The sequence below is a fragment of the Phoxinus phoxinus genome (assembly GCF_949152265.1).
Source record: "Phoxinus phoxinus genome assembly, chromosome: 5".
In the NCBI taxonomy this organism is placed as follows: Eukaryota; Metazoa; Chordata; class Actinopteri; order Cypriniformes; family Leuciscidae; genus Phoxinus; species Phoxinus phoxinus.
This window is the reverse complement of record NC_136880.1, coordinates 638,176-664,920: the sequence shown is the minus strand read 5'-3', so window position 1 is coordinate 664,920 and position 26,745 is coordinate 638,176. Positions and strand designations below refer to the sequence as shown.

At 44.7% G+C, this 26,745-nt stretch overlaps 2 protein-coding genes across 3 annotated transcripts in view; both read left to right on the top strand.

The window, feature by feature from the left end:
• Nucleotides 1-7,275: 7,275 nt before the first annotated feature.
• On the top strand, nt 7,276-12,053 carry LOC306998010 (uncharacterized protein). 2 transcript variants are annotated; one of them, XM_079611720.1, is made up of 2 exons: nt 7,276-7,355; nt 8,628-12,053. In XM_079611720.1, exon 2 carries the CDS (start codon nt 8,633-8,635, stop codon nt 10,193-10,195), a length of 1,563 nt encoding a protein of 520 aa, XP_079467846.1. In that variant the 5' UTR covers nt 7,276-7,355; nt 8,628-8,632; the 3' UTR covers nt 10,196-12,053. The 2 variants fall into 2 exon arrangements, with proteins under 2 accessions (XP_079467846.1, XP_079467847.1); XM_079611721.1 differs by having other exon boundaries at nt 7,349-7,355; nt 8,631-12,052.
• A 5,362-nt stretch (nt 12,054-17,415) lies between these two features.
• The window catches only part of tns3 (tensin 3), an 82,951-nt gene continuing 73,621 nt past the window's right edge, over nt 17,416-26,745 (top strand). Inside the window, exon 1 of the mRNA XM_079611701.1 lies at nt 17,416-17,747. The gene's annotated coding sequence lies outside the window, so the exon portion shown is untranslated. The remainder of the gene's footprint in view (nt 17,748-26,745) is intronic.

Here is a 26,745-nt window from a genome sequence, read left to right as displayed (position 1 = left end):
CCCTCAGGGGCCAAGCCCACAGTTTCTAAAACTCCGGGTGAGGGTCATAAATCGTGCCCCCTGCTTGGGACAATAAGTCCCTCCTGATCGGAATCTCCCAGGGAGAGCCGTCTAGAAGGGACACTAGGTCCAAGAACCACACTCGGGCAGGCCTGTATGGTGCTACTAACAATAGTCAAGTCAAGTCAAGTCAAGAATATTTGTAAAGCGCTTTTCACAATACAGATTGTATCAAAGCAGCTTCACAGTATTAAATTAAAATAATGATAAAACGTCCATGTTTGGTAATGCTAATCAATAGTATTATTGATTGATTCGTTAAATTGAACATCCCCAACTGAGCAAGCCAAAGGCAACAGTGGCAAGGAAACGAAAAACTCCATCAGGTGACCTAATGGAGAGGAAAAAAAACTTGGGAGAACCCAGGCTCAGTCGGGGGCCAGTTCCCTTTCAAGGGAACTCGAGCTGCGTTGAGACGTGGTGGGAACGCCTTGCGTGATTGCGTCGTGAAGCACATGTGTAATCAATCCAATGGAAACGGGAGACGTCATGGGCGGGTGACGTCACCGACCAGGAAGCTATATAGCACTCCCGCGATCAGAGAATCACTAGCTTTGTTGCCTTCAGCAAGTGCGATCTGTGTAATATCTTGTCCGCCCGTAACACTGTCCTTGTCTATTTATTGTCTGTTTGTCTCAGTATCTAGTTATTATGGAGAAACAAGAATTCAAAACGTTGTGTTGTTCCCTACCCTCGTTTTATCTCGGGTGGGGACGCGCATCAGCTATGTGTTGCTTGTTTGAGAGTTTTGCTTACCCAGTCAGTTCTCGAGGGGACTGACTGAGTATTGCAGAGGTTGTCTGTTTCAACTCACTCCCACCGGGCGTCCTTCGAGGAAGGACGGTTCGGTTGCGCGCGCTCCCTGAGGCGCGAGTCCCGCTGCTGCCGAGGCACAGCGGCGACGTGCATCTCGGGGATCGCGCAAATGGATCTAACAGCGAGGTTTGAGACGGGCGCGCCCTATCTCTGCCACACGTGTTAGTTCCAGTGCCTATCGTGCTGCGATCTCCAGTTCCGAGGAATTGGTATCGTTAGTGTGAAAAAAGAAAAAGAAAAAAGAAAAGGATATATGTGTATACGTATATTATGAACAAAGCTTGTGAGTTTTCAATGAATAAATGAATAATTCAGCTCATAACTGTGTTGTATAAGAGGAGCTTATAAAAGGAGGTTTTATTTTGTGCTGATTGCCTAGTTAAATGTTTTCTGGCCAGCTGAACATTATCTGAGTGAGAATATAATTAAATCTCTATATCTCAGCCTCCTCGTTGGGGATTGCCGTTTTTTCCCTATCTCCACACTGAGGAGTTGAGATTTTGGAATAAACCGGTTTCTATTTTATGTGTTTATCCCCAAAAACTTCTACTAAAGTAATGTTTTGGGTATTAAATATCATAGTATGACAGTGCCTCGGGTTAAAGAGACGCTTACTAGCTATCTCTCTCCCGAGTCGGCGTCATCATTACCCCGACGTTATCCACCAGCCATAATAAATAATAGATAAATATTATTAGGCAGACATTGGTGGGTAAACTATATAAGGACATGGATGAATGTGAGGATGCCAGCACTGACGCTATTCGAGAATTGCGTCGCGCAACAGATAAACTATATGGGGGAGGGACGGTTTCGAGAAATCGTTTTTCCTCAGCGTCCTCTGGGGGGCGACTCTCTGAGGAGGGTCGCAGCACTGCCAGTTCGGTTGTTTCCTGCTGGTGGCCACGGAGTGATATAAGTTTTTCTGATGTATGGAAAAAATATATATATTTATGTCTGTTCTCTGAACGCTTCGCTTTCAACAAAATGAAGATATAAACTATCCAGCGGCGTTCCAGTGGTGTCTTCATCACCGATCTAATGTTCCTGAGACTGCTGGGCGGGAGCAGTCTCAGCCTACTAAAGCTCCTCGCAGCATAAAGTGCTGCAAAATAGAGCGTCGCCATTCGGCCTCATCCACAATCGAGAGGGACCTGGGTGTCGGTTGCTGTCTAGCCAGTTAGAGATATGCAAGATCTGAGAACTGTTTTATCTCTAATATAGCTGGAAGAAGAAGCCCTGACGCTGAGGCTGCAGGCTTCTGAGGGTGGTCCCCTCCGGGGTAGGGACGGTTTTGAGAAATCGTTTCTCCTCGGCGCCCTCTGGGGTGTGACTCTCTGAGGAGGGTCGCAATGCTGCCAGTTCGGTTCTCCTGCCGGTTCGCCATTTCAGGACACCGAGGTGTCAGCGTCCCCAAACGATCCTCCGAAGAGGGTCGTAGAGCAGTCAGTTCGGTTTCCCTGCCGGTTCGCCGTTTCAGGGCGCCGAGGTGCCTGCTTTTTCCAACGATCCTCCGAGGAGGGTCGTTGGAACTAAGATAGTTAGAGGTAGGCAAGATCTGAGGACTGTCATTATCTCTAATGAAACTTAGAAGAGAAGTCCTGACGCTAAGGGGTTTTAGGCTTCTGAGGGTTCCTCCGGGGCAGGAACGGTTTTGAGAAATCGTTTCTCCTCAGCGCCCTCTGGGGTGCGACTCTCTGAGGAGGGTCGCAGCGCTGCCAGTTCGGTTGTTCCCTGCCGGTCCTCCATTCAGGGCACCGAGGTGTCAGCGTCCCCAAACGATCCTCCGAGGAGGGTCGTAGAACGGTCAGTTCGGTTGTTCCCTGCCGGTTCGCTGCTTCAGGGCACTGAAGTGACTGTTCAACCAAATCCAGAGGCCAGTCTCGAGAGACTGGTGCCCTTAGCAGAATTTCTGGCAGCGTGGAAACTACTGCCACATATTTCTCAGTGGGTCCTGCACACTATAGAAAAGGGTTCAGAATTCAGTTCGGTTCTCGTCCGCCCAGATTTCTAGGGGTCCTCCCCACAGTGGTGGACCTCGAGCAGGCTCTGGTTATGGAGCAGGAAGTGCTGACACTTTTGCAAAAAGGAGCTATAGAAGGGGTTCCTCCTCCCTGACAGACAGTCAGGGTTTTATAGCCGCTACTTCATTGTTCCGAAAGAGGATGAAGGCTTGCGTCCTATTCTAGACCTGCGTCTATTAAACAGCAGGTTTCAGAATCTCATGTTCATAGTATGCTTACGCTAATATGATTGTGTCACAGATTTAGCCCGAGGGCTGGTCTGTCACAATAGACTTGAAGGACGCTTATCTATCCATCCTCATCACAGGAGGTTCCTGAGGTTTGCTTTCGGGGGCGAAGCATACCAGTATCGGGTTCTTCTATTCGGCCTAGGTTTATCACCCCACACCTTTACAATATGCGTGGATGCAGCTCTGGCTCCTCTGGGACTCCAGCGCATTTGCGTATTATACTATCGACGATTGGTTGATCCAACTCAATCTGAGCAGATAGCAGTTCGGCATCGAGATGTCGTTCTGTCTCATTTAAAGATGTTGGGGTTGCGACTCAACGCCAAGAAGAGTGTGCTCCTCCCAGCTCAGAGGACCATTTTTCCAGGTGTTATATATGATTCGCTGTAAAGGGGGTAAAACTAGGCCAGTCACTCACTGTGGAACAGTTTCAGACTGTTGGGTCTCATGGCAGCTGCGTCCAACGTAATTACTTTTGGCCTTCTGTACATGAGACCCCTGCAGTGTTGGCTCAGGACCAAGGGGTTTTCTCCGAGGGGAAATCCGTTTTCGCATGATCAAGGTCACGCGGCTATGCCTACGTGCCTCGGTCATGTGAAAGAACCTTGGTTCCTCGCCCAGGCCCAGTGTTGGGGGCTTCTTGTCGACGCTTATGCTATCGACGGATGCTTCCCTCACAAGTGGGGGGTGATCATGAGTGGTCACTCGGCTAAGGGTCTTTGGCAGGACCATCTCCTTTTGGCACATAATTGGCTAGAAGTGATGGCGGTATTCCTAGAATCTCAATACTTCCTGTCAGAACCGTGTCACCAGGTCACCATGTGCCTGATCCTTCTGAACAGCACACTGATGGTCTTGTATATCAGAGCAGATATCCTGTTGAGGCAGGGGCTGAGGCCCGGAGAATGGAGACTTCACCCCGAGGTGGTGGAGCTTCTTTGGGAGAACTTCGGTTAAAACTTTGCCTTTGTGGTTATCCCTGACGCATCCAGCTCCCCTTGGACTGGATGCGATGTATTAGGTGTGGTCGAGGCTACACCTGTACACATTTCCCGATATCTTTGCTCCCGGGAGTTACCCTCATCTGGAATCATGGATGCTGTGGGCTCGGCCTCTGAGGGGGCCCAGCTCATAGATTCAGATCTCTCGACTGAGGTCGTGGAGACCATACTCCAGTCTAGAGCTCCCTCCACGAAAAGACTGAATATGCATTGAAATGTAAACTGTTCTCTGCCAGGTGCGGAGAACACCTTCTGAATCTTGCTATCTGCCCTATGGTACAGTACTTGATTTCTGCAATGAATGTTTCTTTGCTGGGTTATCTCTGAGGAGAGATCCTTATTTCATCTTCTCCGTGGTACATGAGGCTGAGGCCTGCACGTACTTGGATTTGCACCTGGTATGGCGGTAGTCTTTCTTCACCCCAGGCCGGGTTGTATTCCTAGGTCCCTACTCAATTTGCGGGTCAATTGTGCTGCAGGTCTTCTGTCCTCCACCTTAATCAGGAAAAGCTAAAGACAGATATTGAGCAAGCGAGTAGTTGAGGCTATCTCACTTGCTTATGTATCGGCTGGACAGCCTTCACCTTTGGCTGTCCGGGCCCACTCTACTAGGAGTATGGCTGCCTCTGGGCTTTAATTTCAGGAGTTTCTCTCCACGACATCTGTAATGCGGCAGGCTGGTCCTTACCGTATACATTTGTCCATTTTTATGACTTGGACCTAGACTCCACTCCAGGGTCTAGGGGGCTTGTTTCGTAGTATGCGCACAGTCTTCATACACAACAGGCATTTGTCATATGGCGTCGTGGGTATAGGGTTCCCACCGCGTCTCAACGCAGCTCGAGTTCCCTTGAAAGGGAACGTCTCAGGTTACGTATGTAACCCTGGTTCCCTGAGAGGGAACGAGACGCTGCGTTGCTTTGCCATAATCCCTGCATACCTGTGATCATCTTGCTTCAGGCTTTTCAAAGCTAGTGATTCTCTGATCGCGGGAGTGCTATATAGCTTCCTGGTCGGTGACGTCACCCGCCCATGACGTCTCCCGTTTCCATTGGATTGATTACACATGTGCTTCACGACGCAATCACGCAAGGCGTTCCCACCGCGTCTCAACGCAGCGTCTCGTTCCCTCTCAGGGAACCAGGGTTACATACGTAACCTGAGACGTTCTCCTCTGGCGGTAGACGGGCTCCTTCCCGGCGAACCCTCTCCAGAACTCCCTGAAGCATAGATATCGGGGGGAAAGCATACAGGTGTAGCCTAGGGCCAAAGCGGAGCTGGGTGCGTGAGGGAGAACCACATGGGACAGTGAGTTGTATCTGACGATGCGAAAAGGTTGACTTGAGCTTGACCAAAGTTCCCCCAAAAGAGCTTCACCACCACAGTGAGTGACTGGCCTAGTTTTACCCCATTTACGGCTGTGAGAATCGAAGAAATACGTGTCGGTGACAATTGTGCCCGCATCGTTGTCGAATCCCATACCACACCTAGAAAAGTGGTCCTCTGAGACGGGAGGAGCACACTTATCTTGGCGTTGAGCCTCAACCCCAGCATCTTCATGTGAGACAGAATGACATCTCGATGCCGAAATGCCATCTGCTCGGACTGAGCTAAAATCAACCAATCGTCGATATAATTAGTGTGTGATATATATGACGATGAATATCTCCCTAATTCTGAGGTTTCAAGGTTGGCAAGTATGGCGTGCGCTGCTTTGCCAGAGGAATAATGGGAATAAACTTTTTATTTTTTAATGTTTTAAATATTGAATGTCTTTATTGTTTCAGCATGTTTATTAAAGTCTGCGTGAAGCGGAAGTTGCAAACGACTTTTCTCAAGTGTTGTGACGCATTTCCGAGTGAAAGTGAATATTGAACAGAGGGCAGGGTTTACTTCTGCGCTCCTCCTCTCCATCTCTCGCCCATAGCAGAGTAACGGTTTGAGGGGAGTGGTTAAGCGATTAACCAACCCAAGCCGTCAAGCCTACGTCATCAGAAAAACAAACATTCCAGACCCGGAAGTAACTTTTCAGACTTCGGCAAACAATTTTTTCCGTGTATTAACTTGCACGGATTTATTGTTCACCACAAGACTAGTAATATCTGCTAACAAAGTAAATAGAGTAAATTTTGATGTCATGCCGACTTTAATCTCCCCTTTCTGTTAATATTGTCATTGCACTCTATAACCTTAAAGGGATAACTCTATAACTCTTTCATAATTTACTCACCCTCAAGTTGTTACAAACCGGTATGAGTTTCTTTCTTCTGCTGAACACAAAAGAAGATATTTTGAAGAATGTCGGTGACCAGACAGTTGATGGACCCCATTGGCTTCCATAGTAGGAAAAAAAGATACTATGGAAGTCAATGGGGTCCATCAACTGTCTGGTCACCGACATTCTTCAAAATATCTTCTTTTGTGTTCAGCAGAAGAAAGACACTCATACAGGTTTGAAACAACTTGAGGGTGAGTAAATTATGACAGAATTTTCATTTTTGGGTGAACTATCCCTTTAAACCCTGATGATCGATGATGTGACAGTTTAACATGATCAACACAGTTATTTGTGTTTGTTAAACAGTTATTATCAAATATTCCTTCGTTCAAAAAACGTAATTTGATCTGAGACTGGAGATTGCACAGGAGAGTAAAGTGAGTGAGTGAAAGCAATTGGGACATTGCTTAATTTGTTTCATCTTTACTCCTATTGGTGTCGTGCTACAGACCTAATTTAAATTCCAGATACAGATACAGAGGCTACTTAATGAACAAATGTTAACGCACAGTGTCCTGATTGGCCTCGACCAATCACAGCCCGTCTCCTCAGACAGAGCGTTCAGACCAATCACAGCCCGTCTCCTCAGACAGAGCGATCAGACCAATCACAGCCCGTCTCCTCAGACAGAGCGATCAGACCAATCACAGCCCGTCTCCTCAGACAGAGCGTTCAGACCAATCACAGCCCGTCTCCTCAGACAGAGCGATCAGACCAATCACAGCCCGTCTCCTCAGACAGAGCGATCAGACCAATCACAGCCCGTCTCCTCAGACAGAGCGTTCAGACCAATCACAGCCCGTCTCCTCAGACAGAGCGATCAGACCAATCACAGCCCGTCTCCTCAGACAGAGCGATCAGACCAATCACAGCCCGTCTCCTCAGACAGAGAGGTCATCTGAGCCTCAGTCACTCATTTCTCCTGGAGCTGATGTGTGCAACAGCGGTACGTCACAACACTGTTTATTTCCAACAGAAAGAGCAAGGCATTACTCACTTTCATGCTTTTCGTTACTTTATTGATATGTTTATTTGTAGTCCCCGTATCCTATTTTATGACCAAATTTAAATGTTCGGTAACACTTTACAATGAGGTTCATTAGATAACATTAGTTAGTGTATTAACTAACATGAACTAACAATGAGCAATACATTTGTTACTCTATTTGTTAATGTTAGTTAATAAAAATACAGCTGTTTATTGTGTGTTCATGTTAGTTCACAGAGTAACCTTCCTTTGATTTTAATAAAATATTAGTAAATGTTGGAATTAATATGAACTAAGATTAATAAATGCTGTAGAAGTATTGTTGATTCTTAGTTCATGTTAACTAAGGTAGTAAAATAATGTTAACTAATAAGCCTTATTTTGGAAAATGTTAATATAAATACTTTTCATTAATAAATAAGCCGACAAATGAGATCTTAACATTTCAAAACTGAATTCATTCCCATTAGTCGGGTATCATGAAAAATAGACAACATTATTTTACAACTTTTATTAATCTAGGTTAATGTAAATTCATAAATATACTTTTTTTTAGAATTGGCCCAAAAATTGTTCATTGTTAATTCAATGTTTACGCAATAATAAGGTCCTGTTAGTTAAAGTTAGTTAATGCATTAACAAACACATCTAACAATGAGCAATACATCTGTTACAGTATTTAGTAATATTTGTTAATGTTAGTTAATAAAAAATAACTGTCCATTGTTAGTTCATATTCGTTCAGGTACAATAAGTACAAGTTATTAAATGTTATTACTGAAAATAAGTTAGTAAATGTTGACATTAACATTAACTAAGATTAACAAATGCTTTAGACGTATTTTACATTCTTAGTTCATGTCAATTAATGTAGTCAACTAATGTTAACCAGTTAAACCTTATTGTGAAGTGTTAATGTGTGTAAATGGGTCTGACTTCCGAGGGAACGCACACACTGACAAAACATATGCTGTGGATAAAAGTGTCTGCCAAAATGTACTGTAAGGTTAAGCAAAAGCTTTCATTTGCTTTCAATCATCAAGACTATTAGATGACATCCAGATTCCAGCGTGTTTTCTTCTACTCACTGTAATGAATCTTCATGAAAATGCAGATATCTTTGAACCTCGTGTAACATTTGCAAACTGCATATGAGAGAAAATGCTATTATTTTTGGAAACTGGAAGAGACGCAGCGGCTGCAGCTGACCTGTGGCTTTTCTGTTCCCAGAAGTCATGAGCAACCCCTGGCCTGCGCTTCTGCTGGTCCTGATTCAGCTCCACCGCAGTCGTGGCTGTCCTGACCTGTGCCAGTGCTTCTCGGCTGCTAAGGTGCTCTGCGCCGACGACTCCATGAGAGCGCTACCGCTCAACATCTCAGCTCAGGTCAGAGAGCTGATCGTAGTGGCGTCGGGCCTCACGCATCTGGACGGACGCTCCTTCAGAGAGAATCTCAGACTCAGCAAACTGGTGTTCCTCAACGGCCTGGTGAAGTCGGTCTCGGGCGACGCCTTCGACCGGCTGCCGGAGCTGCGGGAGCTGGAGATCAGCGGGAACTCCATGCTGACGCTTCAAGTGCAGACCTTCGGCTCGCTGGCCAACCTCACAAGACTGATGCTCAACCACAACAAGATCGACACTCTGGACGCCCGCATCTTTGACTCCCTGCAGAAGCTGGAGATGCTGCAGTTGAAGGGGAACGGCTTGTTGTTTCTTCCCTGTCGTCTTTTCCATCGTCTCCACAATCTGCAGGAGCTGGACCTGTCCTTCAACCAGATCGGCTCGGTCCCGGCGGATGTTTTCCAGAACAACTCTCTCCTGAGAGCACTCTCGCTGCAGGCCAACATGATCCCGCAGCTTCCGGCAGGGATCTTCGCACACCTGGATCTCCTGGAGGAGCTGAACCTCCGAGGCAATCGCATACGCGAGCTGAGTGTCGACGTGTTCCCGCCCAACCTGCGGAAGCTGATCCTCAAGAAGAACGATCTGGCGCAGCTCCACCCCTCGGTTTTCCACAAACTGCTTCACGTTACCTATCTGGACTTGTCTCAGAATCAGTTATCTGAGGTTCCTGCAAATCTCTTCCAGAACCTCATCTCGCTGAAAAAGCTGGATCTGTCGGAGAACCGGATTACGACGCTTCCCGGCACCGTCTTCAAAGGGCTGTTCGGTGTGAAAGCCATCCATCTGCAGAAGAACAACCTGAGCTCACTGGAGGAGGATCTGCTGAAGGATCAGCACGACATGGAGCATCTGTACCTGTCCATGAACCACCTACGCAGAGTCCCACACGGCTTCTTCGACGATCTGGACTTCCAATGCCTCGTTCAGCTCCACGGGAACCCCTGGCGCTGCGACTGCGGGATAAGCTACCTCTCCGACTGGATCAGGAACAACCTCAGGAACGTGGAGGACGTGACCCGGGTTTACTGTCATGCTCCCGAGTTTATCCGAGGGCACAGCCTGGTGTCCGTGGACGAGGAGCGGCTCGCCTGTGGGACAAACTCCAGCTCCTCCGAGACAAACATTACGGAGATCCCAGTTGATGGTGATGATGGCGATGGTGGCGTTCACTGCTCGCTCCGAGATTTCAAAGGCCAGGCAACCATTCAGTGCAAACTCACTAAATGCTCCAGCGTGAAGTTTCAGGCTCTTTTTGAATTTGGGGATGGAAGTGAATCAGAAAGAGTCGTGAGCGAAGAGTGGCCAGCACCGGCCGGATGCTCCAATGGGACGATTTATGGCTCTGATTTAACAGAAACTAAACAGTTAGGTACAGCTTGTCCCTGTAAAGCCTGACATATGAAATGATAGTAAGAAAGATCCTTTTTTTTAGAAAATGTAATATTTAAGGTTTGTTGAACCTTTAGACAAAAAAACAAACAAAAAAACATATTTGTTTGCATATGTGTTTTAGCTTTTATATCATATTTGGTACATCAGGCTTTTATGGCTCAAATATTCTGATATCCTGAGAATATGGAGGGAAAACAGCTCAATTTTATTTAGAGGCTCAAACTGAGTAAAAATATGCAATTTGGTGTTCACGCTGATATTTATATAAACTTCTGATGCTTGTAATGTAAATCAATGAGATCTTTATAACAGTATAGCAGATACTTGCATAAAATTCATATAAATATTGGTAGTCACTATATCTGCCAATAATATGTCTTAGTAAGATGATATTTAAATGCTTAGTTTTATGATCAAAGCTCTGTAGTTTTAGTTTTGCAATGCTATACAATGATGATTGAGAGATGAACAAATAAACATTTCTCCATTTTCTATAAAATGATGTATGGATAATCAAGTAAACCGCAGTTGCTTCCGTCCAGTTATGTTCTTCTATATTTTAAGATTTGCTTCATACAAATTAATAAATTGCTATTTCACAGCAGAAAGACACGTGAACCACGAGATGAAGAGGATGTTTGTACTATAATACCAAAAGGCATTTTACTCGCTAAAAAAGCCTAAACTATCAATCAGAGGACAGAAGGACTGTAGTAGGTTGTGTGCAAGAGGTTAATCAGCAAAGTTTTGATCATGTTGGTAATGTAGACGCCTTAGAAATGTGCATATCATGGATAATGCATATGGTTAAAGTGCTACTATGTAATTTTAGGGTGAATAAAGTATAAACTTGTCGCTTTAAGGGTTCTGCCCCAATGACAAGCTGACGTTTTCTGACCGAGTCCCAGAATGCTTTGATGTAGAGCTGATTCTCCTCGCTGGTGTATGTTAATGACTAACCCAAGCGTAAGCCAGACTCATGACAGCGGACATGAATCAATGAGGGACGTGATAAGAGAGGTGGATGAACTGGACCCGTGCGGGTCAAAGAACAGTCAGGAGACTCATCCACAACTCTGGCTCTGTTTACTCCTGGTATTAAGATGCATTTTTTGTCTATCGGATCACAGGGAGACACATTCCCGTTTACACCTGGTGTGTTTTAATCCGTCTCTTTTTCCACTTTAAACCACTTCTGTCCTGATTTCTTCGAGGGGAGGGTCTATGGGCGGGTTAATGTATGGGTATTTCTAGATCTTTCGATCTAAAGGGCTACTACTAATGCAACCGGAGAAAAAAAACCCATTAGTTTTAGTTTCCCATCTTCAAACCAAACTTGGGTCTTCAGTCGACAAAGTATAAATCCCGTCTGGCTAGTGCGCTTCCCGTAATGCTTACGCATTAGGTCAGTAGGCAGAGAGTAGGCGTTTTGCAGGTCTTTTGTGGCTGTCATTTCTAGTAGAGCCCAAAGATCTTTGTTTGCAGGTCATTCGACCACATGAGTGTTTACACTATGAAAGCATTTTCGACTACCTCTGGAAGTGGTGAAAAGTGGACAAGCTCAAAACGTTTTAGACCTTGTTTACACCTGTATTTAGCGTCATCTACTTGTGATCCGATCGAACAAAACGCATCTCAATACCAGCTGTAAACAGAGCCACAGTGTGTCAAGAAGCCGAACCATTCATTCATTAGTTGTACTTACATCCATGCTACTCTGCCGCACTAAGGCAAAAGGTCGTAACTTCGATTTTTGGGGAAAATTAGTTGTAATTGTAATTTTTAGGACAATAAACTTAAGTTTTATCATATATACAAACATCAAGTTTCAATTCGATTTTTTTTTTGGGAGGAATAAGATTATGTTTTTGGTGTCACTTCAAAAAGCCAAGGGAAACTGTGGTAGGCTTTATGCCTTCGTTTCTTGCTGCTCCTGAACACTCAAATTAAGTTATGGGTGCGCTGCCCTGAAGCAGTATGACCCATAACTCCAGCGCGGCAATACTTTGATTAACGGGTGCATAAAAAAAGATAATCTTTAAAATCCAGTAATAGCTAGCGGTAGCCTTTAGCTAGCGATGCTACTTCACAAACTAGACACAAACACTTTTCGAGCCATAATCAACAACACAGCTCTGAACTTTAAACGGCAGTGGTTCATGTAGGTTGTCTACAAACCGGAAGGTTGGTGGTTCAATCCCCGGTTCTACCTGACCAAGTGTCGAGGTGTCCATGAGCAAGACACCTAACCCCAGCTGCTCCCGACGAGCCGGATGGCGCCTTGCATGGCTGACACTGCCGTCGGTGAATGTGAGGCAACATGTAAAGCGGGGTCTGTGAAAGTGCTATATAAATGCAGTCCATTTACCATTACACACACACACACACATATTCCACATCGTTTATACTTTAGTGGTGTTAATCAACTTTGTTTTATGAAATTCATGTTAATTAAAACCATTCATACTTTTCCAACTATTCTCACTACTTCAACTTCTTGTTGACACATGTTGATACATAATTTTTATCATAGTGAGTCCAATAGGGTTAATATTGCTTACATTTGAAGTGTTTTCATAACATTGTGCTATAAAATAGAAGTTAAGGTCTTTTGCCTTGGTATGACCGATTTTGTGGGCAATCCTTAGGCAGAATACAGTAACTTCCGAAAAATGGTTAAAGGTCAAATTTGAGTTCAAATTGTTTTGGTAGAGAGGTTAATACAGGTATACACTACAAAATGTGCAAATTACAATATTATATCTATAACTCAAGTGTTAGGATACCTTTAAAGTAATTGTTCTCAGTTTCACACTCTTAGGGCAGTACTGTTTTTTAAAGCAATCGATAATAATGTGCAATCGGAATAGCATTTGTGCTGCCGTGAGTTTATGTCAGCTCTCTGGAGCAATGAACCGTATTTTTAAGTCTTTAAAGGGGATCTATTATGTCCTTTTGCAAAGTCTTGATATTGATTTTGGGCTCTACTAGAATAGTTTACGTTTCGAAGTGGATCTCTGATGCTGCGTCTAGGTGTTGATGCTATGGGGAACGCCATCAGCATGACCGGTGTCACATGTAAACACACGGCAATATTCATTGACAGACGATAGTCCAGAACGTTGCACATGGAGTACCAGTGTGGATAAATGGCTGTCCAAGTTACACGTCATCAACTATTTTGTCTGCATGTGCTGTTTGTTTGTAGCACGTGGAAAAGAAGACGAAAACATAGCAAGCAGCTATTTTTTTGAAAGTCCATGTCCCTGTGTCCTCGTTTTGTGAGACCTGAGGACACTCACGGTTTTTGTGTTGTCTGCTTGAGAGCATTGGCATAGGGCTCACAGGTCGAGCTGGCAGAGAAATTTGAGAAAGGGATTTCGCTTGAAGAAAGTGTCCTATCTTATAGGCTCTGCCGATCTTCTGGACCCGGAAGCCCGCTCTTTGGCATCTTCTGATACAGCAGAGAGCATGTTGCTGGCGGCGTCTAACTCTAAGGCCGTGTGTCCACCAAAGCATTTTTTTTTTGACGGCTGCCGTGTTTTTTCAATTGTTTTCAATGGGAGCGCCGCATTTTTAGAATGCCAGGACGCTGAGCGAGCACTTACCGCTCAAGCGCTGAGCGCTCAACGTTTTTTACAGGTCGCCGAGAGTTGAAGTTGATTGTTCAACTTTGGGTAAAACGCCGCGCTCATCATTGTCACTTTTTACCCAACCGACCAATCACAGTGGAGGAGGGGCGGGACTAATACCACACCGACCAACGGATATTCTGTATCATAGCAACGAAGCGTCTCAACTGAAAAAAAAACTGCGCTGCCAAAACGCCTTCAGGCACACACAGCTCGGCGTTTTCAGCAGAGCGCCTAGTGTTTTCAGCTGGCTAAAAACGCTTTGGTGGACACACGGCCTAAAGGAGCTTGATATGATAAAGAGAGAGTTTGTTGAGCTCCGCCTTTCGTCTGCCCCGCATATGAGGAATTGTTGGATTTAATGGCCTGCGCCATGGCCAGGTTGAATTTGACCTGTTCACGTGAAAAACAGGATCTCACTTCCGATAGACTGAGCGATTTCTGGCGAGCCATGATCATCCCTCCCCCTTGAGCCTTACTTTTCTTCCGGATCTTCACAACGCGATGGAGAAGTCCTGGAAGAAGCCATGTTCAGCATGCATGATTCCCTTTCAACATTAGAATTGCGCAAATGTGAAAGGATTGCGTGAATGAGAAAATGTGATATGGCTTGCTATCTCTAGTGAGGCACCCTCATTGAAGGCACCGGAAAGGCGTATGTGGCAGCGGGTCAAGCTGGTGGTTCCCTGCATATCAAGCTGACCTGCTGAAAGACTTGATCAGGGGCAGGGATTGTCTCCTGAAGCGGTTGCTGAACTAAGCCATATCATACTTGGCTTTCCGTGGTACCAAACAAATGGCCACTGATATCAGTCATTTAATCCCAGGGATGGTGGTTGCAGAAATGCATCTTTGGTTAAATCTTTCAGGCATCAAAGATAAAAAGAAAACGGTCCTTCTTGACGCTCCTATTTCACCCTCTGGACAGGAGATACATCCTGTGCCTGAACAATTTGCCTTCTAGAACCTCCAATCCTCCTGACATGTGGACAGAGAAGTGGAGACAGGCTCAGAAGGCAAGCTTGGCCATGGAGTAGGGGCAGAGGTGGCATAATGCAAAGAGGACGAGGCAGGACCTGAGGGAGGTGTCTGATGAAAATGAGAGAAATAGATCCCCCCCCCCCCCCCCCCCTCCCCTCACTGGGGCACAAGAGGTCGTCAAAGGGATAGTTCACCCAAAAATGAAAATTACCCCATGATTTACTTACTCAATCAAAACTAACTTTAGCTGGACAATAACTTTATTCTAGATCTGCTGTAAAGCCAAAACAATCTGTTACTTTAAAAGTAATCCATACAACTCCAGGGGGTTAATAAAGGCCTTCTGAAGTGAAGCAATGGGTTTTTGTAAGAAAAATATCCATATTTAAAACTTTAATAGGTATTTTCCGGCAGATGATCGTACGCATCGATTTACGGTGAAAGAGTGAACTCTGACCTGACGTGTGGCATATTGACGAACGCAGAAGCACAGAGGATAGAGCAAAACAAAGAATTAGAAGTCTAAAATGCGAATTTATTTTGGCAAATTTGATATAAGAGAAGAGGAGCTTGAGTTTGTTGCCCAGCTCTATTTGTTTGCACCTTGAGAGGCGTCAAAGCTTACGATATTTCTACAGCCATACATCGTGTCAGGGGTTACTCTTGTGGCGTAAGTCGACTAGCGACACCAAGACCTGTGTCGAAGTTCTACGTTCGAAAGGGAACATCTCAAGTTGTGTGTGCAACCCGGCAGGGGCGCCGCTAAGGGACCATTCCAAGGGCCCACACACTTTTGGGGCCCCCAGAGATCGATTTATTAATGGAATGGGTGCAGTAGGGGGCCCAACCTCATATTGTCATAAGAGGCTTTGTTCTGTGTATGAATTATTATAATGAGGAATTTTGTGACGTGTTCGTTCCCGGACGAAACTCAAGACTACAATGGAGGCGTTTCAGGAGTTCAGAAACACTGACGCTGATATAGAGAATGACTCCACTTGGAGTGACTTTGTGCTGGAACTTTTAAAGAACTAAAAGTATAATAAGACTCCTTTAAACTTGTCTTAGCTTGCACACAGCAGACATTAATATCAGGGCAGGAACATCTGCTGGCTGCAGTGCTGTCAGCTCACCTGTAGGGGGCGTATCGCGCACAGAAGCAGCTCGTTCATCAGGGTTACTGTAGCCTACACATGAATCAGTGCAGGAACATTCACAGGCACAGCAGATCAGCGTCAGTGTTGCTCCACTCATGCGCTCTGATCTCAGGAACCACAGTAAATCATTGACCAGCTATCAGAGATCACCACACACAAAGCCATGTTATGTAATGCCACATTCCTGCGCCTTCTGAAGACCAATGAGCGGCTGTCTTCAGGTGTCTGGCCCGAGCTCATGTGACTAACAGCGTTCGGTTACACCCTCAACAATGAACAAAATGTGAACGCTAAAGTCATATTGAGCCAGAGGACGGTATTATTCAGATGCTCTCTTTAAAAACTCAGGAGACTTAATCCTTGAAGAAATATCAATAGACACAAATTAGGCAATAGTTGACATCCAGATGACATCTACACTGCAAAAAATTATGCTCTTCCTCAGTATTTTTGTCTTGTTTTCCAGTACAAACATTCTTAAATAAAGATACATTTACTGGACAAGAAAAATGACTGAAGATATCAAGTTTATGCTTAAAATAAGAACAAATATCTGCCAATGGGGTCAGAAACATGAATTAATTCAAAGGGAAAACAAGTTTTCTGACTCCATTGGCAGATATTTGTTCTTGGTTTAAGCATAAACTATTCATTTTGATCAATTTTTAAAAACCCAAAACCCAATATCGCAAGAAATTGGTTCCAAAAGTCTTGATCTAAACATGTTTAGATATTTGTACTGGAAAACTAGACAAAATACTGAGAAAGAAAATCTTAATGTATAGAGCTATAAAATAAGTCTCATCTGATGGAAATGTTTGAGTATGAGTTTTGAATGTGAGCACAGATTGAGACACTGTTGAGATGTGAGATTATTTGAGTTATTGTTTCACATCTGAGACTTCCACATGATCCCAGTGCTGAGGAACAACTGGAACGCTAAAGAGATCGAATTTGTGAATTTTGAAAAAGTGTTATTTACATTTTTTATATTGTATATATTTTTTTAAATACATATTTTTAATGTTCTCACATTTTTATTCTTATTATATATTTTTTATATATTTTTTTATACATTTACTTTTTAATATTTTGTTAAATATATAGGTTTTTTTTTTATTACGTTGTTAATTTTTTTAATTAGTTTGTTTCCTTTTGGTGATAATTTATACAATTTTAAAGTAATATTTAAAAAAATCTTTTTGTTTCCTATAAGTTTCATCTTAGTTTTAAATGTGTTGCTGAAATGATGATAGTGTTTGTGAGGTTGTTCTGTTGAATGATGTGACAATGAGAGCTTGTGTGTTTCTAAGCACATCATATTGATGGTTCAGTGCGTTTGTGTTTGTCTTGAATATCTCATTCGGCCGATCAGTGTGAGTGTGTGTGTGTGTGTGGAGGAATCTGCTGGTATTGTTGGAGTCCCTTCCCCCATCCTCGTGTGTGTGTGTGTGTGTGTGTGTGTGTGTGTGTGTGTGTGTGTGTGTGTGTGTGTGTGTGTGTGTGTGTGTGTGTGTGTGTGTGGCAGGGAGGCTCATGGGAACAGCAGTGGAGGGAGAACGAGAGCAGAGGGAGGATCCGTCTTTCTTTTCACTAACTCTGGATCTGAGTTGGGAAGAGACTAATGAGAAAGCAATGATCTGCTCGGAGATCTGGACTAAAGTTTGAGTCTTCAGCACAGACGGCCTGCAGCAGATTTACAACTAAACTATGACAACGTGAAGTGAGATTCCTTTCCCTCTCATCTCACAAACACAAGACCAGCCAACTCTCCAGCAAGCCAAGGTAAGCAGCAGCTCTCTCGCTCTCTCTCTCTCTGTTCTCATGAATCAGTCTTCACACTGCGTTCCGTCCGGGCTTTTATTGATTCTGATGACAGCTGTATTGAATGGCTCAGATCTGTGCGTGTGTGTGTGTGTGTGTGTGTGTGTGTGTGTGTGTGTGTGTGCTCTCTTCCAGAGCTTCATGGGTTTTTCACTTGCGTCTCATTCAAGTATCAGAGGGTTTTCCCCCCTAAAATCTCAAGACTAATGAGTCCGTCGTGTCCTAACACAATATATGGTCTAAGAACATGATGAAAATGTTATTATTATGTTAAAATGTTATTTCTGAACGTTTTAAAAACGTGTTTTCTATGTTATGTGAGCGTTAAGGGAACATACCATTCCATTATTCTTCAGACATTATGGGATGTTACTTTTAAATATTCTGAAATAAGTAGAACATTTAAAACACATGAAACGAATGTCCATCTAAAACGTTTCAGATAAAGCACTCCATGAATCATGTATCAATCATGTTTTTGTTCTAACATTTTAAAAACATTATTAAAGGCCAGATAACTTTGAACAAATGTTCTATAAGTTTACTGGAAGAGTGTTTGTTCATAACTCTGAGAGAACTTTGAGAGAACGTTATCTGAAGTTCTGTTGGCTGATGGTCCAGAGTTCTGCTGGAGTTCTGCTGGAGTTCTGCTAGAGTTCTGCTAGAGTTCTGATAGAGTTCTGGTAGAGTTCTGCTGGAGTTCTGGTAGAGTTCTGATAGAGTTCTGATAGAGTTCTGGTAGAGTTCTGATAGAGTTCTGGTAGAGTTCTGGTAGAGTTCTGCTGGAGTTCTGCTGGAGTTCTGCTAGAGTTCTAATAGAGTTCTGATAGAGTTCTGGTAGAGTTCTGATAGAGTTCTGATAGAGTTCTGGTAGAGTTCTGCTGGAGTTCTGCTGGAGTTCTGCTGGAGTTCTGATAGAGTTCTGCTGGAGTTCTGCTGGAGTTCTGATGGAGTTCTGATGGAGTTCTGATAGAGTTCTGATAGAGTTCTGATAGAGTTCTGCTGGAGTTCTGATAGAGTTCTGGTAGAGTTCTGATAGAGTTCTGATAGAGTTCTGGTAGAGTTCTGATAGAGTTCTGGTAGAGTTCTGATAGAGTTCTGATAGAGTTCTGGTAGAGTTCTGATAGAGATCTGCTGGAGTTCTGCTGGAGTTCTGCTGGAGTTCTGATAGAGTTCTGGTAGAGTTCTGATAGAGTTCTGATAGAGTTCTGGTAGAGTTCTGATAGAGTTCTGCTAGAGTTCTGCTAGAGTTCTGATAGAGTTCTGCTAGAGTTCTGCTAGAGTTCTGCTGGAGTTCTGCTGGAGTTCTGGTAGAGTTCTGATTGAGTTCTGCTGGAGTTCTGCTGGAGTTCTGGTAGAGTTCTGATAGAGTTCTGGTAGAGTTCTGCTGGAGTTCTGCTAGAGTTCTGCTAGAGTTCTGGTAGAGTTCTGCTGGAGTTCTGCTGGAGTTCTGCTAGAGTTCTGCTAGAGTTCTGGTAGAGTTCTGCTGGAGTTCTGCTAGAGTTCTGCTAGAGTTCTGCTAGAGTTCTGGTAGAGTTCTGCTGGAGTTCTGCTGGAGTTCTGCTGGAGTTCTGGTAGAGTTCTGGTAGAGTTCTGCTAGAGTTCTGCTTGAGTTCTGGTAGAGTTCTGATAGAGTTCTGCTGGAGTTCTGATAGAGTTCTGATGGAGTTCTGATGGAGTTCTGCTAGAGTTCTGATCATTGAGATCTTGGTGAATCTGAGCACAGTTGTTTTATTGGAGAGTCTGTAGGAGTCAAGCTTCTGTTTCTCAGGAGCAACATCTGAGATATGAGCAGAAGTGTGTGTTTGCGCTCACTGACTCTCACTGCACTGCCTAATGGACAATGTGTGTGTGTGCGTGTGTGTGTGTGTGTGTGTGTGTGTGTGTGTGTGTGTGTGTGTGTGTGTGTGTGTGTGTGTGTGTGTGTGTGTGTGTGTGTGTGTGTGTGTGTGTGTGTGTGTGTGTGAAGCGTCTGCTGTCCTCAGGGTTGGGCATTTAATGACAAGTGCTGCGAGAAGCTTTACTCCAGGAATGTTCAGTGTGTCTCCACACACACACACACACACACACACACACACACACACACACACACACACACACACACACACACCCACACACACCCTTCACTGCCATCACAGCCACTTTCATTGATAAATCTCACTGGAGATCCTCAGTTTGACCCAAGATGAACACTCTGTTGAGTGTTTGTGTTGCAGTGATAAATCACAGTCCCTCACACACACACACACACACACACACACACACACACACACACACACACACACACACACACACACACACACACATAAACAGGAACACATGTACAGCGGGACGGAAGGAGCTTCAGACGGATGAACTGCAGCGGATGAGACAGAAAGAGTGTGAAGGGTTAAAGAGCTGGACTGGTGAAGGAGAAGCAGAAGCTCACTACGGGAAGCATGTGTGTGTGTGTGTGTGTGTGTGTGTGTGTGTGTGTGTGTCCACAGCTCTGTATCTGCTTCAGCTCATGAGCCTCATACACTGAACGCATCCAACGCTTTAGTGCTCTATCATATTTAAAAAGCATTAAGTCATAATTCTTCAGTTATTTGTCTAGTTCAGTGTCTGTCCCTGAAACGAGAAACGGACTGATCCACACTGATCAACACTGATAATAGTCATAACTGTTTCTTGATCATCAGATCATCATATTACACTGATTTCTGGAGGATCATGTGACATGAAGACTGGAGTAATGATGCTGGAAACTCAGCTTTGATCACAGGAATATATTACACTTTACTGTATATTCACATAGAGAACTGCAGATTTACACTGGAGTAATATTTCACTAGTTTACTGTATTTAATCAAATAAAGCAAAAAAGACTCTTTCAGAAACATAAAAAATCTTCCAGACCCCAAACTGTTGACCGGTAGTGTGTGTTCAGGTGTCTGTCAGAGGCACAGATGTAAACGCAGTGTGAGTGTGTGTGTGTGTGTGTGTTCACTTGTTCTCTCAGCTGCTTCAGGTGTGTATTCAGTAGGACAGCAGGATTGTGAGCTGTCAATCACAGCTTCTAACACAGGTTGTTTGGTGTTTGGTAACACAGGTGTGTGTGTGTGTGTGTGTGTGTTTTTGTGCGTGCGTGCGTGCAAGTGTGTGTGTGTGAGATCTGACCATCTGCTTCTCTGCTGTTTCTTATGAATATAAATCCTGTCTGATGCATCAAGGTTTGTTTCTCCTTTCTTCTATCGTGGCCTTCTTGGACGTCCCGGCACACAAAATTACATTCTAGCAACGTTTTTCTAACATATTTATTAACATTATTTCTGAATGTTCTCTGTTTGTCCAGTTTTTTAAATGTTTTAAAAGCATTTCTTCTTGGTTATATGATTGTTAAGGGAACATTCCATTGTATTATTCTTTATACATTATGGGAACATTACATTTGTATGATCTCTGAAACAAGTAGCAACATTTAAAAACCGTTAGATGAACGTCCAACTAAAATATTGCAGGACAAAATGTTCCATGAACAATGTAAGTAATAGTTTAGAGAACATTATTAAAGACCAGATATCTTTGAATGAATAATTTGTTACATTTATATAGAGCTTTTTCTGAGACCTCAAGGCGCTTAACATAGAAGGGGGAATCTCCTCAACCGCCACCAGTGTGCAGCTCCACCTGCGACGGCAGCCATACTGCACCAGAACGCCCACCACACACCAGCTTACTGGTGGAGAGGAGACAGAGTGATGAAGCCAATCAGTATATGGGGATGATTAGGAGGCCATGATGGACAGAGGCCACTGGGCAAATTTGGCCAGGACACCGGGGTTACACCACTACTCTTTTACGAAGGACATCCAGGACATCTCATGAGCACAGAGAGTCAGGACCTCGGTTTAACGTCTCATCCGAAGGACGCAACTCTTTGTCAGTATATTGTCCCCGTCACTACACTGGGGCGTTAGGACCCACACAGACCACAGGGTGAGCGCCCCCTGCTGGCCTCACTAACACCTCTACCAGCAGCGACTTGGTGTTCCCAGGAGTCTCCCATCCAGTACTGGCCAGCTCAGCCCCGCTCAGCTTCAGTGGGACACCGGTCTTGGGCTACAGGGTGATATGGCTGCTGAACGTTGAATTCACGTTACGTTAGTTGATAGCTGTGAGAGAGCGTACCCTGTTCCCCGTTATCTGTTCCCGTTCCCCGTTCTCTGTTCCCGTTCCCCGTTATCTGTTCCCGTTCCCCGTTATCTGTTCCCGTTCCCCGTTCTCTGTTCCCGTTCCCCGTTATCTGTTCCCGTTCCCCGTTCTCTGTTCCTGTTCCCCGTAATCTGTTCCCGTTCCCCTTTCCCCCTTCCCGTTCTCTGTTCCCCGTAATCTGTTCCCGTTCCCCTTTCCCCCTTCCCCGTTCTCCGTTCCCCATTCTCTGTTCCCCTTTCCCTGTTGCCCTTTCCCTGTTATCTGTTCACTCTTCCCCTTTCCACGTTCTCCATTCCCTGTTCCCCGTTCTCTGTTCCCTGTTCCCCGTTCTCTGTTCCCCGTTCTCTGTTCCCTGTTCTCTGTTCCCTGTTCCCCATTCTCTGTTCCCTGTTCTCCGTTCCCTGTTCCCCGTTCTCTTTTCCCCGTTCTCTGTTCCCCGTTCTCTGTTCCCCGTTCTCTGTTCCTTGTTCCCTGTTCTCTGTTCCCTGTTCCCCGTTCTCTGTTCCCTGTTCCCCGTTCTCTGTTCCTGTTCCCCGTTCTCTGTTCCCTGTTCCCCGTTCTCTGTTCCCTGTTCCCCGTTCTCTGTTCCCTGTTCCCCATTCTCTGTTCCCCGTTCCCTGTTCTCTGTTCCCCGCTCTCTGTTCCCTGTTCCTCGTTCTCTGTTCCCTGTTCTCTGTTCCCCGTTCTCTGTTCCCTGTTCCCCGTTCCCTGTTCCCCGTTCCCTGTTCTCCGTTCCCTGTTCTCCGTTCCCCGTTCCCTGTTCTGTTCCCTGTTCCCTGTTCTCTGTTCTCTGTTCCCTGTTCCCTGTTCCCCATTCCCTGTTATCTGTTCCCCGTTCTCTGTTCCCCGTTCCCTGTTCTCCGTTCCCTGTTCTCCGTTCCCTGTTCTCCGTTCCCTGTTCCCCGTTCTCTGTTCCCTGTTCCCCGTTCCCTGTTCTGTTCCCTGTTCCCTGTTCTCTGTTCCCTGTTCCCCGTTCCCCATTCCCTGTTATCTGTTCCCTGTTCTCTGTTCCTCGTTCCCTGTTATCTGTTCCCTGTTCCCCTTTCCCCGTTCTCTGTTCCCCGTTCCCTTTTCCCCTTTCCCCGTTCTCCATTCCCTGTTCCCCATTCCCCTTTCCCTGTTCTCTGTTCCCCTCTCTCCGATCCACATTCCCTGTTCCCCTTTCCCCGTTCTCTGTTCCCCTTTCCCCGTTCTCTGTTCCCTGTTCTCTGTTCCCTGTTCCCCATTCTCTGTTCCCCTCTCTCCGATCCACATTCCCTGTTCCCCTTTCCCCGTTCTCTGTTCCCCTTTCCCCGTACTCTGTTCTCTGTTCCCCTTTCCCCGTACTCTGTTCCCCTCTCTCCGATCCCCGTTCTCGGTTCCCTGTTCCCCTCTCTGCGTTCCCCGTTCCCCTTTCCCGTTCTCCGTTCCCTGTTCTCTGCTCCCTGTTTTCCGTTTCCTGTTTCTTCTTCCCTTTTCCCTGTTTTCCCTGTTCCCCATTTCCATTTCCCTGTTCCCCTTTTCCCATTTCTCTATTCCCTTTTCCCTGTGCTCTGTTCTCTGTTCCCTGATCCCTGTTCTCTCTTCTCCGTTCTCTGTTCCCTCTTCCCTTTTCCCTGTTTTCCCTGTTCTCTCTTCTACGTTCTCGGTTCCCCATTCCCATTCCCCTTTCCCTGTTCTCTGTTCCCGATTCCCCTTTCCCCTGTTCCCCATTCCCCTTTTCCCATTCTCTGTTCCCGATTCCCCTTTCCCCTGTTCCCCATTCCCCTTTCCCTGTTCTCTGTTCCCGATTCCCCTTTCCCCTGTTCCCCATTCCCCTTTTCCCGTTCTCTCTTCTACGTTCTCTGTTCCCCATTCCCATTCCCCTGTTCCCCATTCCCTGTTCCCCATTCCCCTTTCCCTTTTCCCTGTTCCCCATTCCCCTTTCCCTTTTCCCTGTTCCCCATTCCCCTTTCCCTGTTCCCCATTCCCCTTTCCCTTTTCCCTTTTCCCCTTTCCCTTTTCCCCTTTCCCTTTTCCCTGTTCCCCATTCCCCTTTCCCTTTTCCCTTTTCCCTGTTCCCCTTTCCCTTTTCCCTGTTCCCTTTTCCCTGTTCCCCATTCCCCTTTCCCTGTTCCCCTTTCCCTTTTCCCTGTTCCCCATTCCCTGTTCTCCACGGTGTTGACTGCAGTCTGTGGGTGTGACTCTCGTCGGCACAGTCGTGTGTGTGTGTGTTCCTGTGTGTTTCTTATAGCTGAAGGCTACAGAAACCTGATCCAGCAGCAGCTTGTTTCCACAGGCCCAGATCTCACACACGTGGTCTGGTGTTTCTGTGCCTGCAGGAGGTGAAGCTCCTCACACACACCTTCACCCAGGCATGTGTTAGGCCTGCGGAGGCACGTCATAGAACACACACACCTCTTCTGTTCAACCTCAGATCAGGCCTTCCTCTCAATGAAACAACACAGTCAATGTGATTTCATCTGCTTCAGACACAAACCCCTGATCTTGACCTTTCAGATCGAATCGCTCAGCTTTAGTCTCGTCAAGGCACAAATGTTCTCATGGCAAAGTTCCTTTTCATTCTTTGCTTAGGGTTACAAAGGAGTATGAAATACTCTTGCACTGTGATTTACTGTTAGCCAACATCCCGACGGCATCCACATTTAGATGAATATGTAAATATGTGCTGCAAAATAAACACAACAGAAATGACAGTGGTGAGAGAACAGCAGATCATAGAGATGTACTGTAGATATGTTTGACCTCGTGCATGTCTCGTCACGTTTATTCATACAATAGATAGATCTAAAGCAGCAGCTTTACAGTATTTAACATGATAAACAGTGTCAATGTCTCTTTCAGTTAGAGTTACTTCTATAAAGCGGCTCTCAGTGTGTTCATGTTTTTACTCGCGTCAAAGAAGGCAGGGCCTCAGAGCCACACCCACCGATTACATCATTGACACATGAACCAATGGGAGTTTCGGGAAGGTTCACTTTGACAAGCTGTTTCAAACTTTGTTTTGGCCTGACTTTGTTCAAAATGACATCACAGCAGTTCATTCTTTGATTTCACTTGATGTATATCAGTCTTCAGACTCTAAATGTTCTGCCAAAGGTTTTCAGGTCTTGCAGTTTTCACACGATCCAGCTCTAAATAAGCAGAATCAGCGCTAAAGATGCCTCCCCACTCATGCCTGGTTTTGAAATAAATTGAAATAAAAGTCAATGAAGATATTTGAGCCAGGATGAGGTGCTGTCAGATCGGATTTAATCACATTACAAATACAAAATGCTCATTTTATTTGCCAGGCGCAGTTAATGGTCCAGTGTTTAGGGCTGTGCAGTATATATTTCGTCTGCGATAATATGGTAACTGTTGTTTTAACGATGTGTAATATGACATTATCGAGTATATCCCTCACACACACCCAGCGAGCGCACGCATACATACACTATGTGTAGTCTAGTAGATTAGACTATTGAAGTCTAGTAGGTAGTCTATTAAAATGCTTAAATGTCCCCAAAATTCATGATCAGGCTGCAAAAATGCCACTGTATGTCTTTTATATTTGTATCATTTAATATATTCAATATCACACAAAGAGTGCTGTTTTTCTCCAGATATCAGAATAAAAAAACGAGTGTTATATTGATTTTTTGCAAGTTCCAATTTTTCGCTCTATTTAGCCAACAGAAATAGTTTGAAACAAAGCCACAGGACTGAAATTGACCGTTCGCAAAGACCCGACCCCCTTAGTTACTGTCGCTATGCCCGACAAGCTACGCCGCTCTCACACACACACACACCATGCTCTCACGCAGTGAAAAACACATTGTGGAGCAGAGAGGAGACTGACAACACACTGACAGACAGGACAGACCAGCTTACTTTTCAGTTATTTTTGATAAATGTATTAAGTTTAAAAGTCTCACCTTTAAAATTTGGTCATTTTTTAAAAGAAATGTAAACAATAAATAGCGTTTTGTGGCTCTTTAATGTGTGACAGATCGCTGTGTCGCCTCAGTTAAAGCCGCTCGTGAACCGATCATCTCTCCCTTCTAGTTCAGCATCAAATAAACATGAATGAACATCAGAAGGAAGGTTGTTTTAACCGCGGAAAGACGTCAGTACACTCCGCTTCTCAAGCTCTGTTAGATTAACAATGTTAATCTACTAACTCTCCTGACTGCTTTGTCCGACAAAATGGCAGATGGCGAAGTATGATTGGTCAGATCACCTGTCAATCAAGATCCCTGCGAAGGGTCAATTGCGTCTCTAAAACACACGTCGGTGTTTAATTACTGAATGAATCAGCTTTTTGAACGAATCAGTTGAATGCATGATTTAATGACTCACTCATTACGACAGTCAAATGCTTCGTTCCTGAAGGAATCAGCCGTTTGAATGAGTCAGTTGAATCTCAATGACAGTAACTCACTCATTAACAGTGACTCGCTGCCACCTACTGGCAGTTTTAATTTCACATTTAAAGAATCTTGTCATTTTTTAAATCGTTTCAAATATCAATATTCAACGTTTCATGTTTAAAACATCAAAACGTTATGCATTAGTAATTGCAGGCTATTCATTGACGTCCTCTGATCTGCATTACACAGTGTAGATGCATCTAAATCCACTGGATGCAGCTTCTGTTTCCTCTGCATTGCAAAGATGAATTATGTTGATACAGATTTAATTTGATTGATAAAAGCCCTATTGTGTCTTACTATTAGAATTTAATTTATTGATTAAATGTAATAATTTTACACAAAAGATTATGCATACATATATTTAGGTTAGA

What these genes read in the sequence shown, in the direction of transcription:
- LOC306998010 (XM_079611720.1), top strand. Translation starts at nt 8,633, where the DNA reads ATGAGCAACCCCTGGCCTGCGCTTCTGCTGGTCCTGATTCAGCTCCAC.